At 38.8% G+C, this 13,408-nt stretch overlaps 1 protein-coding gene across 6 annotated transcripts in view; it reads left to right on the top strand.

Annotated features, from left to right (window-relative positions):
- Positions 1-334: 334 nt before the first annotated feature.
- Positions 335-13,408, top strand: part of PTAR1 (protein prenyltransferase alpha subunit repeat containing 1) — a gene marked incomplete at both ends in the record, with an annotated part of 54,233 nt that continues 41,159 nt past the window's right edge. For 3 of the 6 annotated variants that reach the window (XM_080708847.1, XM_080708846.1, XM_080708851.1), the window contains 2 exons: positions 407-492; positions 7,325-7,494. In XM_080708847.1, coding sequence (XP_080564973.1) covers positions 407-492; positions 7,325-7,494 — 256 coding nt within the window. Of the gene's footprint in view, positions 493-7,324; positions 7,495-13,408 lie in introns of all 6 variants that reach the window. The other 3 variants (XM_080708849.1, XM_080708848.1, XM_080708850.1) reach the window with 2 other exon arrangements.

Here is a 13,408-nt window from a genome sequence, read left to right as displayed (position 1 = left end):
GAAGCGCGCAGCAGCTCCACACGCCCAGGGACTAACCCTGCAAACGCCCTGCACTCTCCAACTTTCGAGACCTGGCAGGGGCCGCAGGCAGGTATTCTGCGTCTCGGGAGTATCTCGAGGACCTTTCCCTCCACGGTTCCGAGTGAACTAATAATTACAGCCAAAGGGGCCGCCCGAGGCCACCTCGCCAAGGCTTCCGCAGCATTCCCGACGACGTCTCGGAGCCTGTGCTCCGGGCGGCCCAGCGACCCCCGCGCCGGCCCCGCCCACCCGCTGACCCGGAAGTGCTCGGCGGCGGCGGCGGCGGCGTGCCCCAGCCGGCGCACGCGCGCGCGCTCCCCGCGGAACTCCCGCAGGCGGCTCGGGCTCCCGGAGGCGCGCTTGAGCCGCCGCGGCTGCCGCCAACATGGCCGAGACGAGCGAGGAGGTGGCCGTGCTGGTGCAGCGGGTGGTGAAGGACATCACCAACGCCTTCCGGAGGAACCCGCACATGTGAGTCGCGGCCGCCGCCGGGGTGGTCGGGCGGGCTGGGCGCGGAGCCGGGCTCGGGCGGCGGGTCCCGGCTCACGCGTCTCGCAGGGGCGGCGAGGTCCGTCGGACGGTTGTGGGCGCCGCGGGGCTGGCTCTCGGTCCCCGGGGCGCGCCGGCCGGGATCGCTGGAAGTGACCTCGGCAAATCCAGAGGGAACGACTTTGTTTCACGCTCCCTCCGCATCCTTTCCCAGGAGTTCGCAGAACTCGGATGACTTCACCCTTGGGTCCTCAGCCTACCTGCGTTTAAGGTGCACGGGCACACACAACGGTGTGGGTCGGCGTGGGCTTTGTAGTCACAACTCTTTTGATGTGCATCCTGGGTGCTGCTTAAGAGGGGTTACCGATCCTTTTATTCTTAACAGGGCAAAGGGGAAAAAACGAAGAAATTCCTGAGTTTGCTAACTAAAGATAGTTGGAGGCTGCTTTTGACTTTGGTTTCGCTTGTCACAAGATTCTAAAGTGATTCCGAGGAAACATTGTGTTTTGAGGATAAACAGCATGTCCTCTGTAGGCGCCCAGTGGGACTGAGATAAATCAGATGAAAACTCGATACTTTTTAGCAGACACTGATTCATAGTTTCAAGGGAGCCTGGTAACTCATTTATATCCTAGCGCTGCTGCCCTCTTTAACAGGACATTCCAGGACTGACACATGTATCTCTTCCTTTCATTTTGCTTTCTGGAAGGATACCACAAGATTGTAAGCTTTCTGACACTTTTTCTTTATTTAACTATTGAAAAGGAAGGTATTAAAAAGTAATCTACAGGCCGGGCGTGGTGGCGCACGCTTGTAATCCCAGCGCTTGGGAGGCTGAGACAGGAGGATCATACAGGTTCGACGCCAGCTTCAGCTACTGAGTGAGGCTCTCAGCAACTTAGTGAGACCTTGTTTCCAAATCAAGTATAAAATAGGATGGGAGTATAGCCCAAAGGTAGAAAAGCCCCTGGGATATATTCATATATATTCTCTCTCTCTCTCTCTCTCTCTCTCTCTCTCTCTCTCTCACTCACTCACACACACACACACACACACACAATGTTACATACAAGAGTAAGGATGAAACAAAAGTGTAGCTCCCTTCCTGTCCCCCCTCCTTCCCAGAGAAAGAAACATGGAATTTAGTTTTGCATTATTTCCACTTTTAATTGTTTATGGAATTTATTGTTAACATTTTAGCCTTTAAACTGGAGCACAGGAATTACTCTTTTTAAGAATCCCAACCTCTTCGGCTTTTCTGCCTGAAAGAAGTGCCTTACCTACATTTTAACAAAGTGTTCTTTTCCTCCAGTGTGATGCCTATCAAAGAATTAAGACTGTATTGCTCCCTTGTGGCACACAATTGCAGACCTACAACTGTGCTTCATTAAAAACAAAACACTGCTGGCTTCAAAACACACCTGCCACCTCTGACAGCATCCACTTCCCTTCCCCTTGTGACCGCTGCCTTTTTCAAAATAGGCTGTTTGGAATGATTTCCTGGCAGTAACCATAGTGGTTGCTGGGCCTTCTGAAGAATGCTTTGATGCCTTGTTGTGTGTCAGTCTTTCAGTCCTTGTTTGAGAATGGAGCCTCAGTGAAAATAAGAGACATCCTAAAAAAAAGTTGTGCAAAACGAAGCGCCTGTTTTCTCATTATTGGTGTTATTTTTCTAGAAGAAATTATAGCAGAGGTTAGAAGTCTAATAAAATACAGTATCACCTCAGCTTCTCTTTTGTGAGGTAGACTAAAAAGAGTGCCATTATTTTATGTGTGAAGAAGCTGAGATGAGTGTTAATTGGTGGTTTGGCAGGTTGACAGTGCAGTTTGGAACTTGTCCCAATTTTTCTGGAGAGGATTTATCAAAACTTATAAACTTTATTGCCCCTCTCTTCATATACTTATTGTGAAATATCATCAGTATATTCTGTCAATGTAGAATTTATTATTAATAAGCATTTGGGTCTTCCAAGATTTAAAAGTTTGAGTCAAGTTGGGTATTTTAAATAATTGTATGTAATTTGGTTTGAAACATTTAAGTAGTGTAATTTATTTAATATTAGCTGATTTTAGTACATAATATCTCAGTAAAAATAACTTCAATAAATATTACTGTGTATCTTTTTAAATGTCTTAAAATTGGTGGTATATCTCCCCTCACGTAGCCTCTTTTTCAGTTTCTTTTTATTTTCATTCTAAACTTATTTATTTATTTATTCATTCTGTGGCACTGGGGATTGAGCCCAGGAACATTCTATATTTGAGCTATACCTCAACCCTATTTAATTTAATTTTACTTGTAGTGCTGGGAATTGAACCCATGGGCATTCTACCTCTGAGCTACATCCCAAGCCCCTTTGTAAATTTTTAGTTTTGAAACAGGGTCTTACTGGATGGCTGAGAGGCTCACTAAGGTGCTGAGGCTGGTCTTGAACCTGCATTCCTCCTATTTTAGTCTCCTAATCTCTGAGATTGTAGATGTGTGCCACTGTACCTGGCTAAATTGTATTTAATTTTAATTGATTTATACATAATGGCCTCATATGTCCAGTAACTACTTTATTGCATGGTATGGTTCTTGATAGAGGCCAAGACCTACCTCCATAAAGTGTAAAGTAACCTTGCAAAGCATTATGGTAATGGCTGTATTAACATGCTTTGAGTATGTTAGAAGTAGAAGAAGCCTGGGTGTGTCTGCACTTCTCGGGACACTGGTTTTAAGCTGAACATTGAGGTCAAGGTAATTCCAGAGGGAGCCAGAGACCTCTGCTGGGTTGCAGTGAATTGATCAAAAACAGCAAAATGTGATTGAGAAGCTACTGAGGGGAGTAGTTATGGAAATCCTTGACTATCTGGCCAGATTTCTTTATTTCATTCATATATTCTGCCAAAACACACACACACACACACACACACACACACACACACACACACTTCTATTTGACAGGCACAGTGCTTGTCTCTGGAGATACTGATCTATGAGCTGGATGTAAATTGGTAAAGACCTGTCTTCAATGGAACAAATTGAACAGATTATGAAAAGAGACAGGGTAAAAAGAGCAGTTTGAAAAAATAACAGAAGGATTTTTTTTTTGGATTGAGAAGTCATGATAGTTCTTTTTGAGGAAAGAGCATTTAAATTGAGACATAAGAGATTACAAATAATTGTCTTAGGGGAAATATACTTCCTGAGCAGTAGGTATGCTTCAATGAAAAGTTTTGAGAAAGGCAGTCTGTAAGTTGAAGAATAGAAAACCAGAGTAATAGTCAGACCCTTGTTACTTATTTATTTATTTAAACAGTAGTACCATTGTAAAAGTTTGGATTTAGAAGTCCTGGATATGAAGCTTGTCTTTTTATTTACTGGCTCTATAGACAAGACTCTGGTCATCAATAATATGAGGATAACATTTTTACCATATAAAATTATGCAAAATAAGTGTAATAGCATATGTAAAACCTAGTCCAGAACATGGCATGTAATAATATATAGCATAATATAGCTGTTTTCTAAGATGTAATAATAATTTTGCATAGTTGTTATCTAAATTGGTCAGTAATGTAATTTCATTGATATACAAAATTGGTACTCTTTAAAATTAATAAGAAAGCCCATAAGATCTTCTATCATATTAGTAATAACATATTAGTAATGTTTCAGTTATCAATATACAAGAATTAGTTCCTTTAGATATTTTACTTTCTTTTATGGTCATTCTGGAAAGAATTCCAGTTTAAAAGAAAAAACAAAAACAAAATAACTTAGATTTAAAAAGATTTGTACCATGTCCTGAATCCTTAGGCTTTTTTCTCTTCAATATACCATGTTACGGGTTCAGTTTTATTTGGGGACCATCCATCCTTCCCAGAAGGAAAGCTCATTGATATTCCTTTTATGGATAGTAAGTAGTTTATTCTAGTTGACTGATGATGATTCTGAGAAGTACAGACATGAGAAGGTGTCTAAACATGTGGAACAAAGTCAGTATCCACGTTATATAAAAGAGATTTATCATGCTGTGTATGAGCTTAAATAAAGGTACTGATTCATTCTATGAATGCAGAAGCATATGAAGGTAACCTAAAAAGTGAGCATGTTGGTGGTGTCTCCTTGTGAGGATTAGGACCATATCACTGTCCCATACCTTCATGTTTTTAAAAGTCTGGTGTATTGGGGATAATATTTACTTCAGCACCTTGTGGAATACCAGCTATTTAAATGGCTAGAAACCTAATGGTATAAAAAAATGAAATTTAGTAGTAGTGAAAGTATCATAAATTTCTCTGGCAAGACTTATTTTGTGAGGAAATAGCTGGAAATGTATTGCTATATATAGCGCATTTATTGTGGCCATTAGAAATACTTAATTACATAGGAAAATATTTAATGTGAATCTCTAGGTTTTGTAAAAAAAAAAATAAGGCCATGTCTAATAGGATCTCACTTTTTGTAAATATTTAGAAGAGAAAAAGGGGGGGATGAATAACCCAACATCAGTAGTGGTAGAGAGATTACGAATTACTTCTAGTTTGTTTTTATCCCTGAGCTCACTCCCTTCCCCATTTTAAAGTATGAAATTATAACTTAAGCTGTCATAACTCTAAAAGAAAGTGGTTTAAATATTATTTTGCTCTTCACTGTGGTGTCAAAGGTTTTGGGCTGAGCATCCTGATTCTCAGCTTATAGCAATCTGAACTTAGGTAATTCCCTAACTTCACTGGACCTCAGTTCCCTCATCTGATAAAGGGAGAGACTAGAGAAATGAGGTCTCTTGCAATTTGAAATGATTCTGCAAGCTTACTCAAAATTGGAAAAAAAAAAAAAAGTGGACTGTGACCTAAGGGACTAGGCACAGAAGTCTGAAATCAAACACTGTTATTTGGAAGCTTACTGACCTGCCTATCTTTGTAAAGTAATGTTCTTTTTTTTTTTTTTTCTTTAATTAAGGAAGCAGCAAAAGTGTTGTAGCTAAGAGTCAAATAACTTGACAAAGGCTTGACAGTTTTTGCCTCAGCTTCTTAATAGTTATTAACCTAGGAACTTTACTGTTGACCTCAGGCTGGTAAATGAATTAATGATAATATGCTTCATATTTGCCTACAGTTCATAGTTTACTACATTGTTCAATTCGGGTTTTTTGATTTTGGTTTTCATAATTTCCCATATTCCTGTTGAAGATCTATTCTACCTCCAAACTATATCTTCAGCCCCTTTATTTTGATTTTTTTTTTTGTACCAGTAGCATTCTAAGCATATTCTACCTCCAACTTTCGCTCCCAGCCCTATTTTTTTTTTTTTTTTTTTTTTTTTGAGACAGAGTCATACTAAATTGGTAAGGTTCTCATTAAGTTGCTGAGGCTGATCTCAAACCTTTGATCCCCCTGTCTCATTCTCCAAGTGCTAGGATTACACGTTTATTCTTGTGTGTGGGGAGCTGTGGATGTGGGATATATACTGGGAACTGAATCCAGAAGAATTCTACCTGAGCTACACCCCTGGCTTTACTCTGTTTTTTAAAGATAATTTTTAAAAACCTATAAAAGACACTCAGAATGTTATTTATTTCAACTAACAATGGACGCTCTAGTTGAGAAAGGATGTTTCCTGTAGGCAAAAATTATAGCATCCTTATAGTTGAAAGATGTCTGTTGTTTTGCAGAATATTTTTGTGTTTGCCAGTTGTTTACTATATTAGGTCAGATGCCCTACATATTGCCTATAAATCTGCCTGCAGTGTAAGTTTTCAACTTAAGTTCTGGTGGATTGAGGGATATTGATGCTACCATAAATCAAAATAAAAATTTGAAATATACTTTGTGTTTTGGCATTTACTGTGCTTTTTCTAATTCAGAAAAATATAAAGAAAAAAGATCAAATATTTCACTAAACAATATAGCTTTTATTGATTTTTTTTCTGTTTCATACACCTTATCATTAACATTTGCTTACATATTTTAGAAACAGGAGTAACCAGGTATGGTGGCACATGTTTGTAATCCCAGCATTCGGGAGGCTGAGATAGGAGGATCATGGTTCACACACAGCCTCAGCTACTTAGTGAGGCCCTTTGCAACTCTGTGAGACCCTATTTCAAAATAAAGAATAAAAAACAGGGCTGGGGTGTAACTGGGAATTAGAAAGCCCCTGGGTTCCATCCCCACTACTGCAAAAAAAGGAATAATACAAGTGACTAGATAATTTCAAGTCTATAAAAATAAAACCATCCCTCAACACCTTCCTCTCTTCCAAAATTTCTTGATATTCCAAGAAAAAAAATTAAAAATTTAATGTACTTAAATATCTTTTAAAGAAATTATAGAAAAGGCTTTATGTTAAACATTGTGTTTGCCATTTTACTTTTCCCCCTTTTCATTTAGTATACATTGGCAATCTTTTCATAACAGCATATGCAGATCTATCTCATTTTTTTTAATACCTCTCTCACATGGATGGGCTATATTTATTTTACTAGTCTTAAATACAAACATATAGATGTGTTTCCCATTTTTGTTAGGGTGTTTCAGTGAACATCTTAGGATAATTTCTGAGCAGTGGAATTGTTGGGTCAAAGGCATGTGCATTTAAATTTTTCAAAGACACTTTCAAATTGCCATCCAAAGGTAATATCAGTTTTTACCACTGTTCAGCATACTGGGTTTCCAATGCTCATGCCATTATCAACAAACTAGGTTTTGTATTGTAAAAACAAGTGAGTAAAATATTTAAGAAAGCTAAATATTAGGGGTTTTCTAAATTCTCTGTAGAATTAGGCCAGTATTATCTTTAATACTTGTTTTTGTTTTACATGTTAAGAGATGAAATTGGCTTGATCCCATGTCCTGAAGCAAGGTATAACCGAAGTCCCATAGTCCTGGTTGAAAACAAACTAGGTGTGGAGAGCTGGTGCCTCAAGTTCCTTTTACCATATGTCCACAACAAGCTCCTTTTGTACAGAACAAGAAAGCAGTGGCTGAACAAAGATGGTAAGTGTGTTACATGTTGTCTTCCTCTGGTTTTTATAGTGGGAAGAGCCCTCCTCTAGGTGTTGACATTCCTGAATTTTGGTTTTGGCTCTTCCCTTCACTGCCTGGGTCCTCTCTGTCAGGTTTGAACTAGATGATTAGTTTTCAGATTTTGCAACCGCACTTATTATGTGGCGGTGCCTCAAGCAGGATTCTAGGCCACCTGCAACAACCAGAGCAGTTCTAATTTTATCTGTTAATGCATTGAGATCATTTGTAAGATTTTACTTGAAGAAAGCATTCTACAAGCTTTTTTAAAAAGTTTGACTATCACTGAACGGGAATGTAGACCCTATAAGCCCAGTCTCAGATTTCTGATCCTTTAGCATTTTATAGAACTGGTCTTTGTAGCAGTTTTAATGAGGAACAATGGAGATGTGATGGTGGTACCTATTCTGTGAAGCTGCCAGTGATTAATGAATATGCCATTATGCGGTGAATCCCAATCAAACTGGGGCCTCCTGAGTCCTGTTTTTATGCTGAAATGAGCAAAAGAAAACCATCCCAGCATCCACTTCTTCCAATCCTCTGAAATAGTTATTTCCTGCAGCAGATAAGCCCTACTTATCCCTCTTGGGTCTCTTTTTTTAGTGTTCTCCCAAAGTAAACCTCCATGTGTACAAATTCTCTTTATCCTTTTAAGCTCACCTCAGGCCCCACTTTTTGGGAGAGTACTCACTTAAGACTACTGTTTTTTAGAGCTTTTCTTTCCCTATGTACAGCAGTTCCTTCAAAAGCACTCCATGTGCCTGTAGGCTGATTTTGAATAAGAACTTTGTTTCCTGGAGAATTTTAATCACCAATTCTGTAGCCATTACTAAGGGCCTGCTCATACCAGAAGCTGTACTAAGTACTATGGAGGATAAAAGAAGAATACTACATGGTCCCTTATTTTCAGAGGTTTACAGTTGAGTGACAGTCTTAAGGGGGGGATTATTGCCCAAAGTGTGATATACTGATTACTCTTAGCACTGTTCTGCACATACTATCAAAATGAGTTAATAGCATTTTCCCCTGTTTAGACTATAAAAAGAATGTGATTTGAAGGTTTAATAAGTAGCTTCTATTTTCTGTTTGTTTCACTTGAAGTGATAAATTTTTCTTAATTAGAAGGCTGTGTCTAAGCTTAGACATAAAGTTGAGGACATAAATTTAGGGTATAAATTTAGACATAAATTGAAATATAAGGGTATTTATCTTTTATTAGACCCTCTTTAATTCCCTGCTTTATCACTGTATCATAGGTTTCAGTAATAATGATAATACCATGAGTCTATTCTGTTCTTTTTACCAAAACTGCATCACTTGTATTCTGATTCTGAGAAATGAATGATTAAAGCTGGGCGTGGTGGCACATGCTTGTAATTCCAGCATTTGGGAGGCTAAGACAGAAGGATCACAGTTTGAGGACAGCCTCAGCTACTACTTAGTGAGGGCTTTTGCAATTCAGTGAGACCCTGTTTCAAAATATAAAGAATAAAAAATAGGACTGGGGGTATAGCTCGGAGGTAGAATGCCCCTGGGTTCCATCCCCAGTACTGAGAAAAAAAAAAAGGAAAAGAAAGAAAGAAATGAATTATTAAGCCAATGTATAACTCTGCAGGAGATGGAAGGATAGAATGATTGTCTTGTAGAGCACACTATGAATTTCTAACAGTCACCGGCTGTAGTTATTTCAGAGCATTAACTTTTGTTCATATATGCTAGCCTGGCCCACCTTCTTCAGGTGGCCACCCATGTCCTCTTCATTTCCATGTCTTGTCCATCTGGGCTTCATATTACAGATCTTGCTCTCCTTAAATACTTTTAGTCTTGATAGGTCCAGGAGGACCCATGCAGAAGATTAGATGTAAAAGTTCATTCACTTGAATATTCAACGTCTTTACTTTGAATTCTTTTTTTTCCTTCTTTGTTTTTTTTGTTTGTTTGTTTTTTGTTTTGTTTTGTTTTGTTTTTAGTGGAGCTAGAGATTGGACCCTGGGGGTACTCTAAGCTATAACTGCAGTCCTATTTTTAATTTTTTAATTTTGAAACAAGGTGTTGCTAAGTTGCTGAGGCTGGTCAAGAACCTGTGATCCTCCTGTCTCAGCCTCCAAAGTTCTGGAAGTACAGGTGTGTGCAACCAGGCCCTGCTTTAACTTTGAATTTTGATGCAACTGTGCATATACACAAAAGCAGGTTTTGATTTTATCCTATGGCCTTATGGAAGTACTTTTCAATTTCACTTTTTTTTTGAGGGGGGCATAGTTTAATGTTATATATTATTCAGGTTGCATATTTTATTATCAGTAAAAGTAAGGAAGTAAATTTTTTATTTAACAGAAAAGGGTATCTGAGATTGTTGACTGGCATGAATATTCTGCCAAATTTATGAACCAAAGCAATTAGAGCAGAGGTAAATCTTGCTAAGGAAAAAAAGTCAAAATTATTTAGAAAAAGGTTATTTTATAAACTTATTCTTTTAAAACTATTTTTTGTAGATAGTGTTAAATGTATAAAAAGAACCAAGTGAGGAATGCTGACAACTAAAGATCAGTTTCAGGACGTGCATCTGCATGGCTGATTGGGCCAGAGTTCTAGGCATCCATGTAGTGTATGCTGTGACTCAAGATGATCTTTATTCCTGAGATAGATATTTTTCTCTTAACCAAAATGAATTTATGCTTTCATTCATCTGCCAGGTTCCTTAGATCTTTGAGAAGCATCCTATGGAGGGATATGTGTGTCTGTCTGTCTCTCTTTGCAGTACTGGGGCTTGAACCAGGGACATTCTACCTCTGAGCTACTCTCCTATTCTCTCTCTTTTTTTTTTTTTATTATTTTGAAATAGGTCTTGCTTAGTTGCTAAGGATCTCACTGAGATGCTGAGGCTGGCCTTGAACCTGTGAATTCTCCTGTCTCAGTGTGCCACTGTGCCCAACTGAGATTGATATTTTTAAAAGCCTGCAATAGTAATAGACATATCTGGGTTGGGTGATATATGGTACTATAATTTAGATTTTTGAGAAATTCATTACAAATACAAAAAAGTAAGAAGATCATAGTAAGAGCACTGATGGGACAGAGCTTTCTCCAGTACTCTCTGTGTGTAAGTGTGCCTTCTGCCATCTTTGCTCTTCTCTTTTTTAACAATCCCCAATCTCAGTACATTAAAAGCCATTTTCTGCTTTTCATTTCTTTTTATTGGCCTTCATTCATTTTTTTTCTCATCTGGATAAATGTTACTACCTCAGAACTGATCTAACCCATTTTTAGCCTTTTCTATTATTTATGGTCTTCATGTCACCAACCACTTCAAACAACACTTCAGAACATTTCTTAAAATCTTTTTTGGGGGGTGGGTACTGGGGTTCCTGGAAGCTCTTCTACCTCCAGGCTACACTCCCAGAACTATTTTTTATATTTTTATTTGGAAACAGGGTCTCTTAAGCCAGCACGGCTGGCTTCGAACCTGCGCAATCCTCCTATCTCTGCCTCCCAAGCGGGGCTGGGGTGGGGTGGGGGGTTAAACTCCTTTTGAGAGGATCTTACCTCCTCACCTTATTTTGTGATGCCTGTGGACCAGTGTGGAGCTCAGACTCTTGAGTGTGGTATTCAAGGCCTTTCACATCTGTTTCTAGCCTACCTCACCAGCCTTTTTGTTCCACTTCATATTTAACATCAAAGGTTATATATTCTTAGCCTCCAAGCTGAAGCTTGTCTATAGATAAATTTTATTTTGGCTTGTATAATGTTTTTAAATATGTTCTTAGTTGAATAAATGTTTAAAATCAGGATGAAGATCTAGATTTCAGTCCTCACTTGAAGATCAGAAGGCTTGGGTGCACAAGTGTCTACACAGCAACAAGGACTAATCCTTACAACTTCTACTTTTCTTAACTGGCTAAGTCTTGTAGTTTACCACAAAATCTTCTCACCCTTCAGACACCGAGAAGAGGTAGTGTCAAGTGCCACCTGAGTTTTGCTTTGCTGCTTTTTCAATATTCATTTGACCCCTACAAGCATTTACATATGTAGCCATTTGATTTATAGCCCAACCACAACCTACATGGTTCAGTTCTCTGACTTGCTGTGTGCTACTGCCTTACTTACGTGCCTTTGCCGAGGCCAGCCTTATGTCTTAACGCTATTATCACCAGTGTGGTTGCCAGCATATGTACATGCACATACCCACCCTTAACCTTGTGAAGCCTTTTTGGCTCTTTAAGGAAGGAGTAATTCTCTGCTTTCTTATGAGAGTCCTTTATTCAGATGGCTCACATAATAGTAATACTTGCCACGCTATATTGTAGTTGGTTATTACATTTTCTCATGTTGAATTATAAGTTTGTTAGGGACAGGGATTATCATCTTCCTTTGTTTACTCAGTACTTTTACTCATTGAAGAGACTTGTCAAATGAATAAGCAAGAGATCTTAGACTAGCTTTCAGTTCAGTTACTATATTGTAATGCTCATAGCTTCACATTAAGCTTCTCTTCATAGGTTACCTGAATATACTTTGGAGGAAGAGATTAAGCAATCCAAGATGACCTTGGGTTTATTTCTAGATGCATGAAAACCTTTTTCTATTCAGAGACAGGTGTCAAACCTAGTGGCCATTAGTTACCATGTGCTAGTGGCCATAGATCATTTCTAGAATGCAGAGCAGCAAAGAAAGCATAATTTTCCCTGGCTTCTATCATGTCCTTATGTTCTTTCCTTGTTACAGCTGAAATTTTGCTATTTTCCTATGTATAATGCTGCCTGATTCATTTTCTTCCTGTGATATGCTGACTGGGTTAGTCTTACTGATGTGTGTATAATGAACATTTATTTGCTGCTACATGTTCTGGTGTTTGAAGAGAGGCCTGTTTAATTACATGAGACTGTGGGCTTTTAGTACCTTACATCATCTGGGTAAGGCTACAGAGGAAATGGTATATAGTTTGTGAAACTTAGAGAGTGAATAATTATAGTCAACTGTTGATTATACACATTTATCTTTAGAATTTTTGTTCTGACCTTTCTGCAGAGGACAAAGTCTTTGCCTGTAGTGTACAAGAGTGCAATGCACATCTGTTTTGCAGGATAGACATAAATTAAAATTTTGTTTCTGCACCAAAAAAAAGGGAATACTAATCAGGACCTTAGAGGGTTTCTGTGAGGATCTGGCTCTTTAGTTTTATCCAGTTTTTAGTTGCTTTTCCTTTATTGGCCCTTCCTGTTTCTGATATTCCACTTTACCACCACCTCTTGCTTCTCAACTGGAGTCCTGAATCATAAGAGTTAGCAATTTGTCACAGAGGAAGGTCTATACTTGTAGGTATTACTGGACACCCCTGATGCTTGGTCAAGGCTATTGATGGCTTAAAGCCCCAGATTCTTAGAAGTTGGAAAGTATCCCTCTGCTTAGTGGTCACTGCTCAGCAAGCTTAGAAAATATTTTACCTTCCTCTGGAGACATCCACTCCAGTTATTTCTTGTGAAACTGGGCTAGGAGATAGAGGCTTTATAATAGGAATTTTTTTTCATTGTTTACTGTATGTCAGGTACTGTCCTGATACTTCATGGTTTTAGTCATTTAATATACTTATGAGATAGTACCATTATTAGCTAGATTTTACAAATGAGGAGTTCACTAAAGCACAGAGAGAGTAAGTGATTTGCCCAGCCAGAAACTCAAAGTAAATAAGTGGTGGAGCCAGGCTGTGAGCCCAACAACTGTTTTGTCTACCCAAACTTTCTAGTTAAGAAAACATTAAACAACCACAAAGTGAAAAGTGGAGACGTAAGTATTTGCTGTATTTGTTAGTTTTTGCCTTGTGCTGCTGTACAAAGTCTCTCTTTCATGGAGGATGAGTTGTCTTTTCTTGTATGACATAAAAGAAGAGAGT

The sequence above is a fragment of the Muscardinus avellanarius genome (assembly GCF_963383645.1).
Source record: "Muscardinus avellanarius genome assembly, chromosome: 13".
Classification (NCBI taxonomy): Eukaryota; Metazoa; Chordata; class Mammalia; order Rodentia; family Gliridae; genus Muscardinus; species Muscardinus avellanarius.
The sequence above is the reverse complement of the archived record's forward strand: the minus strand, read 5'-3'. Positions and strand labels throughout refer to the sequence as shown.